The sequence below is a fragment of the Microdochium trichocladiopsis genome (assembly GCF_020744255.1).
Source record: "Microdochium trichocladiopsis strain MPI-CAGE-CH-0230 chromosome Unknown B0I36scaffold_1, whole genome shotgun sequence".
Lineage (NCBI taxonomy): Eukaryota > Fungi > Ascomycota > Sordariomycetes > Xylariales > Microdochiaceae > Microdochium > Microdochium trichocladiopsis.
In genome coordinates this window covers 4,681,432-4,701,546 of record NW_025763544.1, presented here as the reverse complement: position 1 = coordinate 4,701,546, position 20,115 = coordinate 4,681,432, and the positions used below count along the sequence as shown (strand labels likewise).

The window sequence follows — 20,115 nt, the reverse complement described above, 5'->3', positions numbered from 1 at the left end:
CACTTACCCAAAACCTCGCCGTTTCCCTCCATCGCGCGACACGTCTCGGCAACGCGCAGGGCGCCAGCCAACAGCAACCCACAATCTCGCATCACCCACAATCTCGCATCACCCACATACTCCATCTCACCACACGTCGACACGAGAAATGCTCCCGTGAGCTTGTCGTGACAGCTGCACCCCTGGAGCTCTCGCGGCTACTCACCCCTAGCCATTGCTCAGAACGGTAGCAACGACAGCAGGCCCGATTGCCGCCGCGATCTCGCCCCTTCCATTGACACCGAACCGCGGCCTTTCGACATCAAGCCATCACTCTAAACCTGTCTCGCGATGTCGTCCTCTCAGAATGGTCGCGCCAATGGCGCCGCGAACGGCCACCCGACCAGTAAACGATTTTCCAACATCCCTTCAGCCATCGATGTCCCGGTACAAGGCGACCAGGAGGATGAGGCTGTCGAAATCGACCTCGAAGCGTTGATGGATGACCCTACCGAGTTGTGCACCCTTTTCGAGAACGAACGCGCGGCGCGAACATACTGGATGACGGTCGCTATGGCGTACGCCAAGCAGAAAAAGGTCGACCACGCCATTGACATTCTCAACCGCGGCAGCAGCTCAATGCAGGATAACAATCCCAAGGAGAAGCTCAGCATTGTCACCTGCCTGTGCTGGATGAACCTATGGAAGAGCCGTGAGGCGCCCCGTATCGCCAAGGGCGACGACCAGAAGACCAAGGACTACTATATTCAGGTTGCGACAGCCTCGCTGAACGAGGCCTCGCGGATAAACCCGGCCTTCCCGCCGCTGTTTCTCGCGCGTGGTGTTCTGCTCCTCCTCAAGGCTTCGCTGCAAGCCCCGTCCAAGTCGTCTGGTGCTGATGCGATAGACCAGGACAAGGTCGAGCTACTGCGGAATGCCATCAAGGCTTTCGACCAGGCGAGCAAGGTCTCGCAGGGCAAGAACATGCTGGCACTGCTCGGCAAGGCGAGAGCCATGTTCTCGCTTGGCCAGCACCGCGAAGCGCTCGTCGCATACCAGGATGTTCTGAGGAGAATGCCAGATCTCGTTGATCCCGATCCGAGAATTGGCATTGGCTGCTGCTTTTGGCAGCTTGGGTACAAGGATGACGCGAGAATGGCCTGGGAGAGGTCTCTAGAGATCAACCCCGATTCAAAGACGTCAAACATCCTTCTCGGATTGTACTATCTCGATGCCAGTGGCAATGTGCCAGTGAACAGCCCCGAGTTTGCTCAGCTGTACAAGAAGGCCATGACCGAATACACCCAGAAATCCTTCAAGCTCGACAAGAACCAGCCTCTGACTTGCGCGACGTTTTCGGGCTACTTCCTCTCTACGCGCAACTACGCCCACGTGGAATCACTCGCGAACAAAGCTATCCAGTACACTGATGTCAACGCCATTGCTAGCGATGGTTGGTACCTCCTCGCTCGCAAAGAGCACTCGAATGGCAATACAGAGCTTGCGGCAGACTACTACCGCCGTGCTGACGAGGCGCGTGGTGGTGTCGACCGTGGCTTCTTGCCTGCCAAGTTTGGACTTGCGCAGCTGTCAGTGCTGAACAATGACCTGGGAGAGGCAAAGCTCCGGCTTGAGAAGATTGTCCAGCCAACTGGCAAGAAGGAGCGCAACTACGAAGCCATGATTCTGCTTGGCGCACTGTACGCAGAGGAGGTTTCTGCGAGCCAGTTTGCGGCAACCAAAGAGGACAAGAGTGCGGAGAAGAAGAAAGCCATCGATAATCTTGAGCAAGTACGCACCGCCTGGAAAGACCCGAAAAAGAACCTGTCCCCAGACGCCGCTGTTCTTCTCAATCTCGCGCGGCTCTACGAAAACGACCAGCCGGAGAAGGCCCTACAATGCCTCCAGCAGGTTGAACAGCTCGAGCTTGATCAAATTCCCGCCTCGGAACACCCTACAGATATACAGGACGAGACTGCGCTCCGCAATGCGCTGCGAAGAAACTTGCCCCCTCAATTACTCAACAATATCGGCTGCTTCTACTCACAGGCCGAAAAACATGAGCAGGCGAGCGCAATGTTTGAAGCCGCCCTCGGATCATGTATTCGCATCGGTGAGAAGGACGATGAGATAGATACAGATGCCCTGGTCACCACCATCAGCTTCAACCTTGGCCGGAGCTACGAGGCTCAGGACCGCACCGACGAAGCCCAGGGTGTCTATGAGAAATTGATTGCCAGGCATGATGACTACACTGATGCGCAGGCACGCCTCGCTTACATCAAGTTGCGCAAAAGCTCTGGCAAGGAAGGCCCCGATGCTGTTGCCAAGCTGTACCAGGAGAACCCATCAGATCTGGATGTCCGTGCCTTGTATGGATGGTATCTTGGCAAGGTCAACTCCCGCAAGAGAAATCCTAATGTCAACGAGGACCCAGAGCTCCGCCACTACAAGCACACTCTGCAGAACTACGACAAGCATGATCGGTATGCGCTTGTGGGCATGGGCAACCTCTACCTGATGGCGGCTCGCGAGATGCGGCGCGATACGGATCAGGAGAAACAGAAGCGCTCGGCGCAGTATACGCGTGCAGTCGAGTTTTTCGACAAGGCTCTCCAGCTGGACCCGAAGAACGCATATGCTGCTCAAGGTATTGCCATTGCTCTTGTAGAGGATAAGAAGGACTACAAGACCGCGTTGCCGATTTTCCTGAAGGTCAGAGAGACGGTCAAGGACCCCAATGTCAATGTCAATATCGGTCACATCTATGCCGAGCTCCGCCAGTTCTCCAAGGCCATCGAGAACTACGAGCAAGCGCTTGCCAAATCCGGCAAGGAGAACGATTCGAGCATCCTTGCCTGCTTGGGCCGGACGTGGCTGAATAAGGGTCGCCACGAGAAGAGTCTAGATGCGCACGCCACTGCGCTGGAGTATGCTCAGAAGGTGAGTTGTGTTCAAAGAACATGATTCGAGCCGGCACAATACTGACAAGCGAAATGAACAGGCCCTTGCTGCTGCGCCTGACCAAGTCCATTTCAAGTTCAACGTCGCTTTCGTCCAGATTCAGCTGGTCCAGCACATCATCATGCACGTGCCAGAGACACAACGCACGCTCGAGCAGCTTGAGAAGGCCTCGGACGGTCTTGAGGCTGCCATCCTAGCGCTTGACGAGATTGCTGGCCAGCCGCAACCCCCGTACCCCAAGGCTGAACTGGAGCAACGTGCAAGCATGGCTCGCAACACGCAGAGAAAACAACTCGCTCGCCAGATCGAGAGCCAGAAGGAATATGAGGAGAAGAACAAGGAGAAGTTGTCCGCGGCTCTCGAGCAACGGCAAGCGGAGCTCAAGAAGCGCGATGAAGAACGACAGAAGGCCCTTGCTCTGGAGCTCGAACGCAAACAGAAGATCGCCAAGGAGCGCGAAGAGATTGCTGCTCGCGACCGGGAACTGGCCGAAATCCGCCTCAAGGAGGATCAAGAACGCGCCGCTGCCGAGATGACGACAGACAGTGAGACAGGCGAGCAAGTAAGGCGCAAGAAGAAGACTTCCACCAAGAAGAGAGTGGCAGAGGACGGGGAGCCAGCCCCCAAGCGCCGCTCGAAGAAGTCAAAGAAGGCTGCCGCAGACGATGGCGATTCAGAGGACGAGACGCAGCCCAAGAAGAGGCGCAGACTCGCCGCCAAGAAGGAGAACTCGAAGTACAAATCTGCCGAGTTGGTCGTCGACAGCAGTGACGACGAGGACTATGATGCTCTTGATCGTGCGGAGAAGGCGCTCGAGCGGAGCCGTTCCGACCAGTCGGATGCGGACGATGCGTCTAGAGGTGGCAGTGACGACGAGGCTGACGACAAGATGGAGGTGGACCACAGAGCCAACCAGGATGATGACGACGACGAGGTCGGCGGCGCTTCAGCCAAGCGAGCTCTAAAGCGGGCGCGCCGCGGCCGCGTCCTGGATGACAGTGATGAAGATGAGGATGAAGGTGGTGGTAGCCCAAGGGCTAATGGCGGCAAGGCGGATACGAGCATGGTAGACGAGGATGACGACGAGTGAAGGGGGCTGAAGTGCGGACAAGACTGAAATGCTTGCATCGCCTACTGATGCTCGTTGTAAACACTACTTGGAGATGGAGTTCTTATCCTTTCAGCCTCTATTTGCCACTGCTGTATAATTCCTCGTCGTTCAATGCATATATGGGCCGTAGCTATTTTGAGTGTTGAGGATGATAGTGGTTATGCTTGTTCATTTCGTGGAATGGCCTTTATATGTAGAATCGTGGCTTGGACGTGCTGTTGGCGTTTTAACCTAGACGGCGCTGAATGCTGTCAAATCGGCGGGGGTTACCCTGCATTCCAGCGGCCAATCGCCCGCCCCTAATGCATTGCGCAGTAGCCTCAGTTCACAAGCTGACGTTCTGTCTCGTGGACGAGGCCTTTTAACTCAGTCACATACTCCAGTGAGGATGGTATCTTCAACACTTCCTCCACGGAGTTTTCCGGCCCTCTTCGTCCGTGGCGGCACCACCACGGGGCTCGTCATCATGCGTGACGCCCTGCCGCAGGATCAAGAACAGTGGAACACTGTTCTGCCCTCCGCAATGGGAAGCCCCGACCCGGTGCACGCGCGACAGCTCAACGGCATGGGGGGCGGCACTTCGTCGACGTCCAAGATCTGCGTACTCTCCAGGTCGGAGCGGCCGGACGTCGACGTCGACTTTACCTTTGTCCAGGTCGGCATCAAGGATGGCGTGCTGGACCTCGCGAGCAACTGTGGGAACATGAGCTCTGCTGTCGGGCCGGTGGCTTGGGATGAAGGGCTGGTCGGGGACACGCCGGCCAAGGTGAAGCAGGACCTGACGGGCCAAGACCGAGACCCAGACCAAGAAGATTATCGGGAAGCGACGGTGCGGTTCTTCAACACCAACACGTCCAAGGTGGTGCACTCGCGCTTCAGAGTCAGCGGCGACCCGCCACGGTACTGTCCCGAGGGCGACTATGCGATGGACGGTGTCCCGGGCACACAGTCATGCATCACCCTGAGCTTTCTGGACCCGGCCGGCGCCAAGACGGGAAAGGCCCTGCCCACGGGCAATGCGGTGGATATACTCGAGTTGCCAGGCGGCGCGGGGAGCATACCGGCCTCGCTGGTCGACGTATCCAATCCAGGCGTTTTTGTTCGGGTCAGTGATCTGGAGGTCGGGCAGGATGTGACGGCCCAAAAGTTCACACCGGCTGTCGTTGATGCCGATGCGAAGCTCAAGGCGAGGCTCGAAGCTATTCGGCAGGCTGGCGCGACGAGGATGGGCCTCGATCCAAAGACCGAGAGCGTGCCAAAGATTGTCCTTCTGTTCGACGAGACTGCAGACGATGGAGTCGACGTGCAATGCCTGGCACTTTCCATGGGCCAGCCGCACAAGGACGTCCCCTTGACATTGGCGCTCTGCTTGGGTGCGGCGGCAAATATTCCGGGTACTCTGGCAGCCGAGGTCCGCCGCCGGCGAGATGACGACAAAGGTAGCAGCAGCTCCGTCGTCATCGGCCACCCGAGCGGGAGAGTCGAGATTAGTACGACAGTCGAGAACGGCAAGATTGTGTCTGCAGACCTGCTGCGCACGGCACGAGTCCTCATGAAGGGGGAAGTCTACTACTAGATCACTTGGCTTGCCCGACAGGTGGCTGTGCGACCACGGCTACTTGGATGATTGCGGCACAAAGGGAGCAGGAAAGCTGCCGGCTTTACTCGATGTCAAAGCATCTCGGCTTGTGCTGTGGGAATACCTCACTGCACCATACCACCAATGGGAAGCAGCTGCCTCAACAGCAAGTCAAAAGGCCAGAGCTGCAGTGGGGGAAAGAGCCTGTGGCAGTCGTGCGTGTGGATGACTACTCAGGGCACGACGGATAAGCAATAGACACAAAGCTTGATGGAACGAGTCTGACTATGAATAGTGCATGGTCGCAGCTACAGCATCATGCCCAGTCCTGATTGTGCAACCACAGATACTATTTCCATCCAGGCCGGCCCCGCAGAGGCGGCGGGGAGTGGCTCCCACTTATACCCGGCTTACCTCCAGGACGGCGATCAGCACTGGGGGCTCATCACCGGGCGGGGTGGCAGGGGTGCCGTTCCCAAATACAGCCCTACGGAGAGTCTCTGTCATCCTCCAGCTTTGGCTTCTCTCGGCTGGCCAGAAGGCTGCCGCCATCTTTGGGGGCTGCGGTGAGGTGTGCAACCGGGCGGTGGTTCTGCTGACAGCACTGCCCTGTCGTATAGTGTCACCCTGGCCTCGCTACGTGCAACGCTGCATCTCGGTATCGCCAACAAGGTCCAACCACTTGCCATGTCACGCTGACCTGCCGACACCCCTCGGGCCGCTATCTCCTCGATGCGATTCTCGATAAACACCCCACCCTCCTCTCCTCTCTGACGTCCAAGCTGATCCTGCATGTTTTCGAGAGGCCTGGTGCCGTGCATATGCATCCTTCCAGTCCAGAGAGAGCTACGTGTACGTAAAGATGCAGTCTCCTCCGGCCCAGGTGTCCGCATTTCCTGGGACCAAGGGCAGGACGGCATCCTCCTCTCCGGCCTCTGCAAACACCGCTTTCAAGAAGAAACAATATGCGACTCCCTCGCAATGGCAGGCCCAAAAGGCCACCATCAAGCGTTTGTACCTTGATGAGAACCAGACGCTGCCCGAGGTTCGAGCTATTCTCGAAACCGACTATGGATTTCATGCGACGTGAGTGTCTCTGGCGCAGACGAATCAAGCCTGCCCGAAATGCTCTTTGGCGGCTTTCTAGACTTGCACTGACCTCTTCCTAAGGATCAACATGTACAAAAAGCGCCTTCGGGCGTGGGGGTTCACGAAAAACATACAAGAGAGCGAGGCAAAGAGCTTGCTGATAGACCAGCTGAGGCATATGAATGCCCAGGATACTGCTGGTCAGATCCGACTCGGCGGGCGACAGAGCTCAGACAAGAAACTCCAGCGTTACCTGCAGCGCAACCCGTTTTTGCTGTGGCAGGTTGGTGCCACGGCGCAACCACATCGCCCCCCGGCTTCGCCGGGCTCACCAGCGGCGTCGGATGATTTTCCCCTCACGACGACTCCGCTCGACAGTGTGGATATGTGCTGCAGTGCCTCGATGTCACACTCTCTGGCGGTTCGGTTGAGCGCTCCAGCCTCAACTCGAGACCTGGAAAGGACTCTGCTGGCTGTGAGGTATTACATCCAGACTAACAAGGTCATATCCGAGACCCCTTCCACACAATGGCGGCGCATTATGCTCGGCCATAGCCCAAACAAGCCTGTGCTTCATCTCGGGGCAGACCTGATCAGGTTCCACGACACCTTTTGCTTTGTCGCCGACGCACTGAATTGTGGCAGCAATCCGGCGGTCGCGCAGCTTCTACAGCCACACTTTGACCGCATACAGTCACTTCTCCAGCAGCAGCACCCTGATTTGATATCCAGCATGATGCGGATGAGTCTTGACATGGCAGCCAAGAAGCGGCCAGAACTGGCCCGCATCGTGCACAACTACCTGCTCGAGATGACGCCGCTGACGCTGACACGGAACCACCCCATGGCAGTAGTCTGGGCGTCCATGAGGCGATGGCACATGAGCGAGGGCGACGAGAATATGAACGAGTTCCGCAAAGCCGTCATGCTAGCGTCGGAGACTGAGATGGTAAATGCCCTGAGGGCGAGGAACATCACTGGCCTCGGGACACCGGAAGGGCCGACGACGACCAGTGCTGTAGGGGCGACTCGATCTTGGCCTTCCAAGACGCCACGCTCGTCAATCTCAACATCGCATTCTTTCTCCAGCGAAGATGACGATGTTGGCGATGAGAGAATCACGACAAGTGACCATGAAGACGGCTACGATCACCGCCGCCGCCGCAGCAGCAGCAGCAATAGCAGCAAGGACTCGGTTACCCTTGCCCCGGCGCACGAAGACGGCCCCTGGATCACGGAGCGGATACGCAACTGGCGGGACATGCACGAGCGCTGGAGCCAGTACCAAGCCACGATGGGCAACTTTGACGCCGACATATCGGCAATCGTCTCGCAGACGCTGGACGATCTCAGCGTGGGTCGGATCCTCAGGGCGGAAGACGGCATGCGGAAGGTACTCGAGAAGCAGGAGCGGATTGGCAAGCAGAATTCAAAAATGGCTCCTTCAAAGGCCTCAAAGAAGGGGCAGGGCAGTGGTTCACATCGCCCCAGCAGCGGGCCCCAAGATGACGAGGACCTTCGACAAGGTACCACCTCTTTCACAACCTGCAGCAACGACAATGGCAGTAACGACGACGACATCGGCGTCGACGACAAACGCGGGAAGAACCCGGTGCTCAAGCTCGGCAGCGTGCCCAACCTAATCACTTGGATCATACTCGTCCTCGGCATGGCTCGGGTGCGCGTGGGCGACGAGGCCGCCGCGCAGGACCACTTCCGGTGGGTGATTGCCAACGCGGACCGCCGTGGCGACCTGGTCGTGCGGAATATCGGCATGACGATGCTCAAGTTCATAACAAGGGACCAGGAGAGGCGTCAGGCGCACTCAGGAGTAGGTGAGCATGGGCAAGAAGGAGACGAGGGGTGTCAGCATGATCTCTGGAAGATGTAGACGAACAACGCGCAAGGAGCGTGAACCATGGATGGCTGATGACTGAGCCACCACCTATGATGGGTCGTTTGTGGGTGGTTGGTGCCTGGATCAGGGAGTGATTCAAGGCTACGTTTGAAAGGCATTTGCATCGCGTTGAGTGGAACTTATGTGCCTGGGACCATCCAGGCTCTTTTACGTTGTCTACAGACTTTCTATGCAGGATAGACATACTGGTCTAGAGACCTGGTTTGCCCGTGATGGCGTCACATGGGCCTTCTCCCGACACAAAAGCCTGCTGACTATGGAAAATGCCTTCCCCGGGCTGTTTCTCAGGTTGAGCTGGCCACTGCCTTTGACTCTTACGCACGCCGCCCGAGTGCTTCCAACTCTGATCGTGACGCGCCGCCCTTTCACGGATCAGCATCTGCCATGTCCTGCTTGTACCGCTGCACACACCTCTCCTTGCTCTCCTTGAAGTCTACATGCGGCGCTGGGTACCCCAGCTTGTCAAACTCATCCCTGCTGAGGCGGTTGTATGGATCAAACACGGCCTTGCCCTCGACGCCGCGCAGCTCGGGCACCCACCGGCGGATGTAGTCGCCGCCCGGGTCGTTCTTCTCGGCCTGCGTGACCGGGTTGAAGACGGTGTAGCTGGGCTCCCACCCTTGCGTGTTGTTGCACAGATCCCAGTCGATCAAGTGCTCGGCAAAGTACCGCTCGCCGCGGCGGTAGTCGATGAGCAGGCTGCGCGAGAGGTACGAGGACGTGTTCATCCGGAGGCGGTTGTGCATGTATGCCTTTTTGAGAGACAATTTTTTGGTTTAGTTGTGATCTGTGGCCTTCCAAAGGAGACACAACATTGAAGCAAGGAGAAATTCATCGAGTGTCCATTGAGCAGAAAGAAAGAAGACAAAGAAGAAAAAGAAATATAAAACAAAAAACAAAGAAGACAAAAGAGAGAAAGACTAACCTCGTGGTTGATCTGCCTCATCCCGGCATCGACAAAAGGCATCCCCGTCTTCCCCTCACACCACTTCCTCCAGCCCTCCTCGTCATCCTCCCACTGGACAAAGTCGAACTTGAGGTTCTGCGGCAGGTTCATGCTGTTGTGCGGCAGCACGACCATCATGTGCCGGTAGAACTCGCGGAAGACAATCTCGCGCACCCACGCCGCGACGCCGCCGCCGCCGGGGCCGGACTGGGAAAAGTCGACCGCGGAGCCGCCTTTCTTTCCGCTACCGCCGCCGCCGCCGCCCTTGCGCTGGCGGGTCGCGTCGAGGGCTTCTCTGACCGAGACCATCCCGGACGAGAAGTACGCCGACATGCGGCTCGCGTTGTCCGCGGCCGGGTTGGACCGGTTGGTCGAGTACGTGTCGACCTTGGCGTCCAGAAAGTCGTGCAGCCGCTTGATGCCCGCGGCGTGGCCGGGGGGCCAGAGCTCGCGCAGGCGGTTCTTCTCGTCGTCCGAGGCGTACTGCTTGGACTCGGGGATGCCGGGCAGCGGTGATCCAAACAGCTTCTTGGTCTTGCCGCCGTTCTTGACGGCCTTGTCGTTGGGCCTCGGCGCGGGCAGCGTGTCGATGAGCTCCGGCTCGTTGGCGACCTCGGCGAGCCAGGCCTTGTGGTACGGCGTAAAGACCTTCATCGGCCCGCCCGCGCCCGTGGTGAGCCTGCCCGGCCCGACCACTGTCTGGTCGTGGTGCAGCACGAGCTTGACGCCGTGCCCGTCGAGCTGGTGGAACATGTCAATGTCCCGCCGGAGCTCGTCGACCTCGTACTCGATGTTGGCGTACACGTGGCTGACGTCGTTGTCCCTGATGAACTCGAGCACCCGGTCCGTCTTCATGCCGCGCTCTTCTGCCGTCAGGAACACGAGCGGGACGTGGAGGTCGTCCGCGAGCTGCTCCTGCACGATCCTCAGACCCTCGAGCATAAAGTCCGTCCTGGCCGGGCTGGTGCCGTGCCACTCGAGATCCTCGGGCGAGTACAGGAAGCACGCGAGCAGGCAACCCCCTCCTCCACCTCCTTTACCTTGGGCCGCCTTCTCCGCAGCCGCGTGCAACGCCCGGTTGTCCTCGACGCGGAGGTCCTTGCTGCGGAACCAGTGGAGGACGTTGCGCACCTTGTCGCCGTCATTGTTGTCGTCGTCATTGTTGTTGTCGTCAGTGTCATGCTTCTCCATCAGCTGCCTCAGCTCGTCGTTCGGGTTCTCGGTGCTGTCAATCTCCTTGGCCCGCTTCGTCGATGGATGCTTGAGCACGTCGTCCGTCGAGGCCGCACGCTCGTGCTTGTGCCCCGCCGCGGCCTTTGGCGAGGACTCCTCCTCCTGACCCTTCGCACTGCCTGCTCCGTTCTTCTTCTTGGCCGTCATCTTGGGGCCGGTCGCTGTCTTTGTTGCGGCCCCAGGTGGAACCTTGGTTTTGTCGTCGTCGTCGTCGTCGTCGTCGTTGTTGTTGTTCTCCCTGCGAGCGACGTCCTTCTGTTCCTTGCCCTTGCTGATCGCGTCGCTGGGGCCGGTTGCACTCGTGCTCTTGCTTGAGTGCGTGCTGGTCTTCTTATTCTGCGTCGTCGTCTTCTTGTTGTTCTTCTTCTCGGTGTCGCCGCTCCGTGCCGTCGTTGACCTTATGCTTGTATACCACACTCGCTGCAGCTTATGCCTCCCCAAGACTTCCGCAGTGTCTGTGCCACGGAAAACGCAACTCGTTTGCGCCGGGCGTGACCGCGACAACACTCCCTCAGGCAAACAAGTTCGCCAGACCCGGAAGGCGGTGGTGTTTGTGTGGAACAACCGGCAGCGTAGCCCTTCTCGAGGTGACTGCCCACCCAGCAGTGTAGACTTGGCAGTGATGAACGCTCTCAATGCGGCGACGTTGTCGACCGTATCACAAGCAATACGAGGTGTGCGAGTACTTGTGAATGGGCGTCGTATTAACATGCCCAGGACTTGGACGTCGTGGAATTGGAACTGGCCTGTCTCTTAAGTCTCTCTGTGGGTTCTTGGGAAAGATATATATATGTACACGAATTGGGCAACCAATCTGATCCATACCGCCGTGCTTGCTAGCTCCATGTAACCAGTTCCCGCATGCTGCTCATGCGCATGTCTTAGTAGCTCTGCATGGAAAGGCAGCCAATGTAGAGTTGGTTGCTTTTTGCTGGGGCCCAGCAAATTAGACTCCGAGACCAGTACCTATTCCGCATTACATCTGGCGCAACGCTACGCTTGCAGATCGAACCGCGCGCGATCGATGACGTAGTGTCATGCAGAAGCCGTTGCTACGACTGTTATGATTCATGAAAGTCCACTTCCTCACAGCCGATGCAGTAGTTTACCCGTCTGTGGACCACAGCTGACGGACAAGCGTGGGTGAGCATTTTTTCAGATTCAAGCTTCACAAATTGTTGGTCTTTTAGGTTGGTCAAGCATGAAACTCTTAGTCTCATTTAATTTGATCAATACAATCGCTAAATATTTACATGCAGTGATCCAAATTCATTCGTCAGTCGTCACACGTCTTTCATAATAACCCCGTCGAGGCATTTCAGTCGTAGATGTCTTCGTCCATATCCTCAGGCGCAATTTCCTCCACTGCGTCTTCCTCGTCAAGCATCATATCCTCCTCATCATCCGCTTCGCTGTCGGGATGGTTGTTCTCAACTGTGATTTTGTTGTTGCGCAGAACAACACGTGCCCGCTCGCCGTCCCGTACACCTCCGCGCAGGATGAGAACGGCCAGGCGGTTAAGCACCTCCTTCTCAATAAGTCGTTGCAGTGGCCGAGCACCATATGCTGGTGAGTATCCGGCATTGCCCAAGTAGTCCTTGGCTTCGTCGCTCACATCGATGATGACATTGCGATCATTGTCCGCCAACCGCTTCTGGATCTCGCTGAGTCTGAGATCCACAATCCTGCGAATCTCACGGCGCGTGAGACGGTTGAAGATGACGATTGAGTTGATACGGTTGAGGAACTCGGGCAAGAAGTAGTTGCGCAGAGCGGTGTTGACAAGTTCGCGAGTGGTAGCATCGATCTTGCCATCACGCCCTGCGGGGCGGGCCAGGTACTCGGCGCCAAGGTTGGAGGTCATGACAACGATGCAGTTTTTGGCATCAATCACACGACCTTGTCCGTCCGTGATGCGGCCGTCGTCCATGAGCTGGAGGAGGACCGTCAGAATCTCCTTGGCAGCCTTTTCGACTTCGTCAAACAGCAGGATGGAGAACGGCTTGCGACGAAGGGCTTCTGTGAGCTGACCACCGGCATCATGGCCGACGTAGCCTGGAGGAGCACCAATCATCCGGCTCAACGAGTGCCGTTCCTGATATTCGGACATGTCGAAGCGAATCATGGCCTTGGGGTCGTCGAACAGGAACTCGGCCAGAGCCTTTGTGAGCAGAGTCTTTCCTGTACCAGAAGGACCACAGAACAGGAAACTCGGCGGCTGGTTTGGGTTGCTCAATCCGGACCGCTGGAGTCTAATGGCGTTGGACACGGCCGTGACGGCCTCTTTCTGACCCACGACAGCCTTTCCGAGTGCCTTCTCCATGTAGATGAGCTTCTCCTTCTCAGATGTCTTGAGGCGAGTGACAGGAATGCCAGTCCAGCGAGACACTATCTCATTGATCTGATCGGGGCCGACAACGTCAGTCACCATGGCGCCGCTTGTCTCGCTGTGGTGAAGCTCGGCATCCGCCATGGCCTTCTTGTGTTCGAGCTCTTTGATCCGGGCTTGCTGCTCAGGAATGGCGTAGTATTGGAGATCGGCCGCAAGAGCGTGGTCGCGCATGCGTTCCGCGTCCTCCATCTTGACTTTAAGTTGATCAAGCTTCATCTTCGCCTCTTGGATGTCCTTGCCTCTCTGTCGCTCGCTCTCGTACTTTTCTCTCAATGGCCGCAGCTCTTCCTCGACATTCTCGGCATCTCTCTTGGCCATCTCTAGGCGAGCCTTTGAGGCCTCATCCTTCTCGCGGGAAAGTGCGTGAATCTCGATGCGTAGTTGTCGCAGCCTGCGCTCAAGGGAGTCAATGATTTCTGGCTGAGATTCACGAGCCACCCGGACGGCAGCGGCCGCCTCATCGATCAAGTCGACTGCCGAGTCTGGCAGGCGTCTGGAAGTGAGGTAGCGACCGGCAAGGTTCGCAGAGGCGACAATGGCGCTATCAGCAATGGTCACACCATGGTGCACCTCGTACTTCTCCTTGAGACCACGAAGGATGGAAATGGTCTCGGGAATGCTGGGCTCCTTGACGATGACCTGCTGGAAGCGTCGCTCGAACGCGGCATCCTTCTCAATGTACTTGCGGTACTCGGCGAGGGTGGTCGCACCAATGCAGTGCAGCTGACCACGCGCAAGCATAGGCTTGAGGAGATTGGCGGCGTCCATGCCACCTTCTCCAGAAGCGCCAGCGCCCATGAGCAGGTGGATTTCGTCGACAAAGAGTACGATCATTTCCTTGGACTCGGTGATCTCCTTCAAAACTCCCTTCATTCTCTCTTCGAATTCACCACGATACTTACTGCCAGCTACGAGGGCTCCCACATCGAGGGACAGCAGCTTGCAAGCGGCGAGGTTATCTGGAACATCAGCGTTGACGATGCGCTGGGCCAGACCCTCGACGACGGTGGTTTTTCCGACACCGGGCTCACCAATGAGCACCGGGTTGTTCTTGGTTCGCCTTGAGAGGATGCGAACCACACGCCGAATCTCCTCCTCACGACCGATGACTGGGTCGATCTTGCCTTCCCTGGCCATCGAGGTCATGTCGATCGTGAACTTGGCGAGATTCTCGTGCTCCTCCTCGGTGTCTGCCGTTTTGGAGTCGACCCGCTTCGTGCCGCGAATGGATTGTACGGCATCAGAGACCAACTTCGGTTTGGGGATGTTGGCCTCCTTGAGGGCATTGGCGATGGAGGTGTCCTCTGCCAGCGCGGTGATGAGGTGGTCGACAGCAATGTAGGTATCCTTTTGTGTCTTTTGCAGCTCGTTGGCCTTCTTGAGAACGGCACTGAATGAAGGTGACATTGTGACATTCTCGGGCGGAGGGTCCTGGCTGGGCAGCCGCACCAGGTTCTTCTTCAAGGCGCGGTCGAGCAATTGCGGGTCACCGTGGGCTCTCTCGACAACTTGCTTGAAAAGACTGCTGTGAGCCCCCGGGGGAGCGTTCTGCTGGTCCTTGGACTGGTCCGGCGGGGGGTCGAGGAGGGAAACGGCGAGGTGGACTGGGAGGAGTTGTGAGTGGGCGTATTGTTCGGCGAGAGTCATGGCGTCTTCCAGGGCCTGCTTGCCCCGGTCTGTGAACTCCATGCGTGAAGTCATGTTGGGATCTTGTGTGGTGGTGTAGCTTCACACCTGTCGATTAGGTTGGATTAGATTTGTTGCTGTGAAAGGATTCAAAAAAGAAGCAAGAAACGACGGCGTGCGTTGTGGTTGGAGCCTCTGTATGTATGTGTGTGCGAGGCTTGTGCTTTGCGTGTCGATGTGTCGATGGGTTGACGTGGTAGGCTGTAACAGTGAGTGTGTCAAACACTTTGTGTGACCTTTGAAGCTTTGCAGAGACAGGAAACTAGGAACGCACCGATGCGGCGGTTGCGGGATACTGACGCGAGTTTTATGCTTTGTGAGGTGGTGGTGGAGCATGAGGCACAAGGGCCGCCGTTGTTCGGGCACGAAGCAGCAGGCAGGAGCTTGCTGGTTCGCGGGTGTGCTGGAGCTTGCCAGACGATGTCATAGGGCCTTCGCGAAGCTTCACCCCGCCTGGAGAAGCTTCTACTGGTTGCGCTCAGAATGTGGGGCCCACCTTTCGGGGCATGTCTGCTGTCCAGGCGGGGTACCCTGTGTGAGTTAGGCTGCCTGCCAGGCCAATCAGAGGTGCCTGTCGTGCAGACAGCCCACCAGGGCCTGGTCGTACCACTTTGCATATGCTCAACCTTGGAAGAGGCAACTACACACTGCAACGGCGGCTCAAGCCGACATCACAAGTCGGGGGATCATAGCTTCGGCCGATTCAGGCCCAGAAAGTATAGGTGTTAGTCCCTTCGAGTACTTTGAAACCCGTTCAGTCTTACTTCAAGCGTTCGACTTCCTTGGACATCGACCATTGTTGGCCCTGGTATAAGCAGCCGACGTAGTAGACTTGTCTGTTGTTACTCAGGCGTTAAACCACCTCGAGGCCATGTGCAAGCGGCGCGTGTCGCCCACGTCCCATTGAGACGTCAGCGCCTGATATTTTCCAGTGCCCCGTGCTCACAACCTTGTCCCGAATTGGGCAGAGTTGGAGAACCAACTCTGAATCGTCTGCAGGTCGCATGTATTCAGGCCGTTGTGACGATCCATTTGCTGTACCGATGTAACTAGTCATCAAAATCAGCCCACTATGGCTTGCATTCTTTGAGAGCCAAGAATCAGCCATATGCCAACAGTTAGGTGCATCTTGAAGTTTCTAAGGGAGAGGGAGAGAGAAGTGGGTCAGCTCAGAGACCGTAGCCAATCATGTCGCACGTTGCTTGCCCTTCCACATCCACGTTTATCGATTAACTGGGGTCAGCCATGCAGCGCAGAGTCCCTCCGCGTTTGAGGAACAAAATCACACGCCAGGATCGAGCCGCGATAGCCTCGCATTGAGCGATACCCCCTCCTCGCCCTACAGCGCCAATCCCGCAAGACGACAATGGCGCTCCGACTCAAGCCCGTCACCGCCCAGCTGGCCAAGCTGTCGGCCAGCAGCCTGCGGCCATCCGCCCGGGCTGCCTGCGCCATCGCCAGCCGCAGGCCCGCCATTCGCAGCCTCACAACCGAGTCCAGCCACACGACGATCTCTTCCTCCTCACCAACAAGCGAGTTGCCTGCCTCTATGGTACCCAGAGATGAGCTCGAATCGATCGAAGAGTCTCTGCCAGACGACACCCCCCGGCCTGCCTCGTGGCCGCATGGCCATGGCGACCGGATATGGTTCTTCCGGCACTTCCTCGATGGCCTCACCATTTTCTCATTACAACGCAACTTCAAGGTGCGTCCCAGCAGAGACATTCATATCGTCACACGACTACATAATTGCGAGTCCTGGTGGATCTCACATCATGCCCATGTCCGCCTGAATGGGCATCCACTGCGCTATGGAAATCCCCTTCGAAAATTCACAGCTCAATCTTTCGTCAAGTGCATATTACTAACCCTTCATGTTCCCCCGAGTTTGATAGGCAAACAAACAAATGAGAACCATACCCTACAACGGCAAGAAGCTGAAGCCATCCAAGATCCGCAAGGACTACTGGGAGCCCTTTGCCATGGTCGAGTTCCCCGAGGGCCACCGGCTCGTGGGCCTGTCGGTGTACCACATGCTGCGCGAGGCGCACTTCCTGCACAGCTACACGTGGGACGGCAAGAAGCAGCCCAGCCTCGTGCGGGATCCCGAGACGGGCGCGACGCTCGACAAGCACGGCCGCGGCGTGCAGCTCAACCGGCACATGCTGCCCAACTCGATCGCCGACATGGCCGCCGTCCTCGGCGGGCTCGGCAAGGGCAACAAGATATGGGTCACCCGGCCCGGGGAGGTGGCGGCAGAGGATGGGTCCGAGTCGGGCGGCGTCCGGGTCCCCGCGACCATCTACTGGGCTGACCCCAACCACAAGGACTACGCGGCCGCATGGCCCGACAACGTGACACACGTGGACGCCGCAGAAGCGGCTGAACGCCTCGCTCCACAGCCGCTGCCCCAAGGCAACACCTTGTAGAGTCGGCCGATATTGGAGTATGAGCATCAGGAAAATATGTTCCTTCAAAGGAAGAAGAGTCTTGCCGAGGATGGTGCGCGGAGTGGGAGATGCATACCAACACAGAGCGGACAGATCAGAGCGAACCGCAATGTTCCAAAATATGAACTTGGAGATGGATAGTTGCATGGAGGAAGAGACTGGGGTAGCAGCAGGGCTCGGGGCCACACGCACCCCAACTTGCGGCAACAACAACGCACAGCATTGACAAAGACGCGGCGGATGTAGCACCCAAGGAAAAGAAGTGATTGCAATAGGGAGCATCAACAACAGCAGCGGCGGCGGCGGCGAGGGGTCTCAATACGGTCTCGTTGTGTTTTCCATGGTCAAGGAGGAGTCACACACACACATCGTCAGTCTCATGGATACCGGGTGCGCGCACACGCCCGCACGAAGATGTAACAATATAGAAAGCATGGACGTACCAGGAGAGATGGTGTGGCTCCGTCGCTACGTCGCTGGCAGGACCTCAGGATGCCGGGGGACCCTTCACTAAGCACGCAGAGCGTGTAGGTATATTTGTAGATATTTGTACTCTCGTAAGAAAGAAACCATGTACAACCACCAACGGCATTGGGATCAATCAGGAAGAATGCAAAGAGCGTGAGTTACAAAACAAGCCCCTCCCAAGTGCATGTGAACACGAGACGATCAGCAAGTGGTCTTCATGTTATTAGCAAATCCAGTTGCACCTGCAGCGAACATCAGATCCCACTCCCCGAGTATTTATTCATTTTGAGAAGTCGAGTGTACTATTTGGTCATAACGCGTGTCGCAAACCCAGAGCCCTAGGGTTTCTCCTCCGGTATTCCACACAAGATGAAGCTGTGGCTCATCTTCCCCTTTATAATGACTCCCAGTACGTGGGAAATCCACGTCATTCAACCATTGGATAAGAAAAAAAGATGCAATCGAGGACAAGACAGCTCGGCGCGGCACACCGATGCTAAACGTGTGCAAAGCCCCAGGTTGGATGACGACCCAATATTCCATGGGTCGTAAAACCCCCGTTGTTGTAAGTGAGTGTCGACTGTCTACCGACAAGCCAGAGCCGACAAGGACGCCCCCCTTTGCCCCTGTCACACACGCAAGGAAAACAGAAGAACAACCAAAGGCGGAGCTGGGTTAAAAGTATTGCCAGTAGGCCTTTTTTTTTTTTTTTTTAGACCTTGACGGCAAACTGCTTGAGGTACTCGTAGTGCGGAACGTTCTCGTCGACGAGCTTGCGGATGAGCTTGGATGCCTCGTCGCCAAACTTCTGCCTCCACTGTTCATTCTCAGTTTCAGGGGTGGCGATTTTCTGTGTGCGAAGAGAGAGAGAAGACGGAATTAGTATCCACAGACCAAATTATGAAACAGGTTGAACCCGCGGGGGGGGGGGGGGGCATATGTATCAATGAATATGCTCTGGGCAGAGCGCATGTTTGTTGTACTCACCTTGGCGTGCGTCCGTGCCGTCAATTTCGTGCTCTTGATGGCGTCGTTGTGCCAGCCATTCCACTTGGCAAACGCGTCGGCGACGTACTTATGGTTCTCCTCGTCGTCCCAGCAGAGCATCTCGGGCGTGTACTCGATGCCGGTCTCGCGGCAGAAGGCCTCGATAACGGGGGCGGGCTTGTCCAGCAGGTCGTCGGCGTCCACGACGGTGATGGACACATCACCCTCGCTCTGGGGCTGCTCGCCGGCCATGTGGGGGCCCACGAGCTTCTGCTCGCGCAGGTAGTCAAAGAGCTTGCGCAGCTCGAGGTAGCCCATCTCGTTGGGCATGAAGCTGTCCCAGCCAGTCACGGCGTTGAGCGGCGGGGTGCAGCATGTGTAGAAGGAAGGGATGCCGCTACGGGGGTGGCGGATCAGGAAAGTCCAGTGGAACTTCTTGAGGATGTCGAGGGGGATGCACGTGGGGATTTCCAGCCCCTTGGTCGTGCCGTTGGCGTGTTTCTCGCCATTTACGGCACTTCCGTTGCTCTCCTGTGTGAGTGACGGGGCCAGAGTGGTGGGCTTGTCGCTGGGGGCCATCAGGTAGTAGGCCATGTCCTTTACGAACACTCTCTTGCCCTGTTGGTTGCAAGTCAGCATGCAGGACCAGTGTCCGGACAGTGGAGAGATGGGCATAATACATACATCGCTGCCGTCTCTTTCGAGCCGGTCGAGCACATCCTTGTAGGTCGTGTTGGCAAAACCACTCTCCTGACGTCCTTTTTCGTCGTAGCGCTCAGACAGCCTCTCCGGGCCGTAGTAGAAGCTGTCGCCGAAGGGCTCGTGGGCGCACTGGAGTGTTTTCCTGCGGGTCATAAAGACCTGGAAAATACGAAAGTGGGCTGATGTTAGTCTAACAGGAATCACGGCGCGTCCATGGCTGCGGACCAAGCGCTACTTTGCGCCAATAACTGATGCTGGGGTGGACTAACCCTCTCAAAGGCCGTGGAGCAAGCACGTGGGTGCGTCGCCACGAAAATAGGCTTAGTCGACATCGTGGTCGTGCGCCTGAAGGGGGGTTCTTCCGGGTGATGGATTGTAGGGATTGGGCAATGAAACCTGGCCCTGATCACACACAGCAGAGGGTAAATGTCTCTGTTGGCTGCGTAGTGTTGGAGCGCGCTGATGTATGGGGGGGACCTGCAAACTTCTGGCAGGCGTCACAGTCAACTGGCGTGGTGTCGCAAAAGACCTGGGATTCGGCTCGGTCGTCGAAAAGGGAGATCAAAGGAGTGTCGCTCAGTAGGCACCGCGCATAAAGTAGTTGAGAGCTA

At 57.1% G+C, this 20,115-nt stretch overlaps 7 protein-coding genes across 7 annotated transcripts; 4 read left to right on the top strand and 3 right to left on the bottom strand.

Moving 5' to 3' along the window:
* The first annotated feature begins 26 nt into the window (after positions 1 to 26).
* On the top strand, positions 27 to 4,320 carry B0I36DRAFT_260670 (tetratricopeptide). The gene is made up of 2 exons (XM_046151127.1): positions 27 to 2,922; positions 2,984 to 4,320. The coding sequence occupies exons 1-2, from the start codon at positions 331 to 333 to the stop codon at positions 4,031 to 4,033; spliced, it is 3,642 nt and encodes a 1,213-aa protein (XP_046019159.1). The 5' UTR covers positions 27 to 330; the 3' UTR covers positions 4,034 to 4,320.
* B0I36DRAFT_312123 (PrpF protein) lies at positions 4,321 to 5,921 on the top strand. Its single transcript, XM_046152464.1, has one exon. The coding sequence runs from the start codon at positions 4,443 to 4,445 to the stop codon at positions 5,628 to 5,630; it is 1,188 nt and encodes a 395-aa protein (XP_046019158.1). The 5' UTR covers positions 4,321 to 4,442; the 3' UTR covers positions 5,631 to 5,921.
* A 574-nt stretch (positions 5,922 to 6,495) lies between these two features.
* Positions 6,496 to 8,613, top strand: B0I36DRAFT_358302 (uncharacterized protein; the record flags this gene model as incomplete). The annotated part of the gene is made up of 2 exons (XM_046157946.1): positions 6,496 to 6,719; positions 6,804 to 8,613. 2 exons carry the CDS (start codon positions 6,496 to 6,498, stop codon positions 8,611 to 8,613), a joined length of 2,034 nt encoding a protein of 677 aa, XP_046019157.1.
* A 392-nt stretch (positions 8,614 to 9,005) lies between these two features.
* Positions 9,006 to 10,966, bottom strand: B0I36DRAFT_235703 (DNA photolyase, FAD-binding/Cryptochrome; the record flags this gene model as incomplete). The annotated part of the gene is made up of 2 exons (XM_046149418.1): positions 9,006 to 9,392; positions 9,566 to 10,966. The coding sequence occupies 2 exons, from the start codon at positions 10,964 to 10,966 to the stop codon at positions 9,006 to 9,008; spliced, it is 1,788 nt and encodes a 595-aa protein (XP_046019156.1).
* Positions 10,967 to 12,014: 1,048 nt separating this feature from the next.
* Positions 12,015 to 15,254, bottom strand: B0I36DRAFT_312118 (P-loop containing nucleoside triphosphate hydrolase protein). Its single transcript, XM_046152463.1, has 2 exons — positions 15,172 to 15,254; positions 12,015 to 15,098 (listed from the first exon to the last, which is right to left on the bottom strand). Exon 2 carries the CDS (start codon positions 14,910 to 14,912, stop codon positions 12,138 to 12,140), a length of 2,775 nt encoding a protein of 924 aa, XP_046019155.1. The 5' UTR covers positions 14,913 to 15,098; positions 15,172 to 15,254; the 3' UTR covers positions 12,015 to 12,137.
* Positions 15,255 to 16,263: 1,009 nt separating this feature from the next.
* B0I36DRAFT_358299 (transcriptional regulation of mitochondrial recombination-domain-containing protein) lies at positions 16,264 to 17,326 on the top strand (the record flags this gene model as incomplete). Its single annotated transcript, XM_046157945.1, has 2 exons — positions 16,264 to 16,602; positions 16,793 to 17,326. 2 exons carry the CDS (start codon positions 16,264 to 16,266, stop codon positions 17,324 to 17,326), a joined length of 873 nt encoding a protein of 290 aa, XP_046019154.1.
* Positions 17,327 to 18,527: 1,201 nt separating this feature from the next.
* On the bottom strand, positions 18,528 to 19,836 carry B0I36DRAFT_233686 (P-loop containing nucleoside triphosphate hydrolase protein; the record flags this gene model as incomplete). Its single annotated transcript, XM_046149247.1, has 4 exons — positions 18,528 to 18,665; positions 18,803 to 19,420; positions 19,487 to 19,663; positions 19,774 to 19,836. The coding sequence occupies 4 exons, from the start codon at positions 19,834 to 19,836 to the stop codon at positions 18,528 to 18,530; spliced, it is 996 nt and encodes a 331-aa protein (XP_046019153.1).
* Between the last annotated feature and the right edge of the window lie 279 nt (positions 19,837 to 20,115).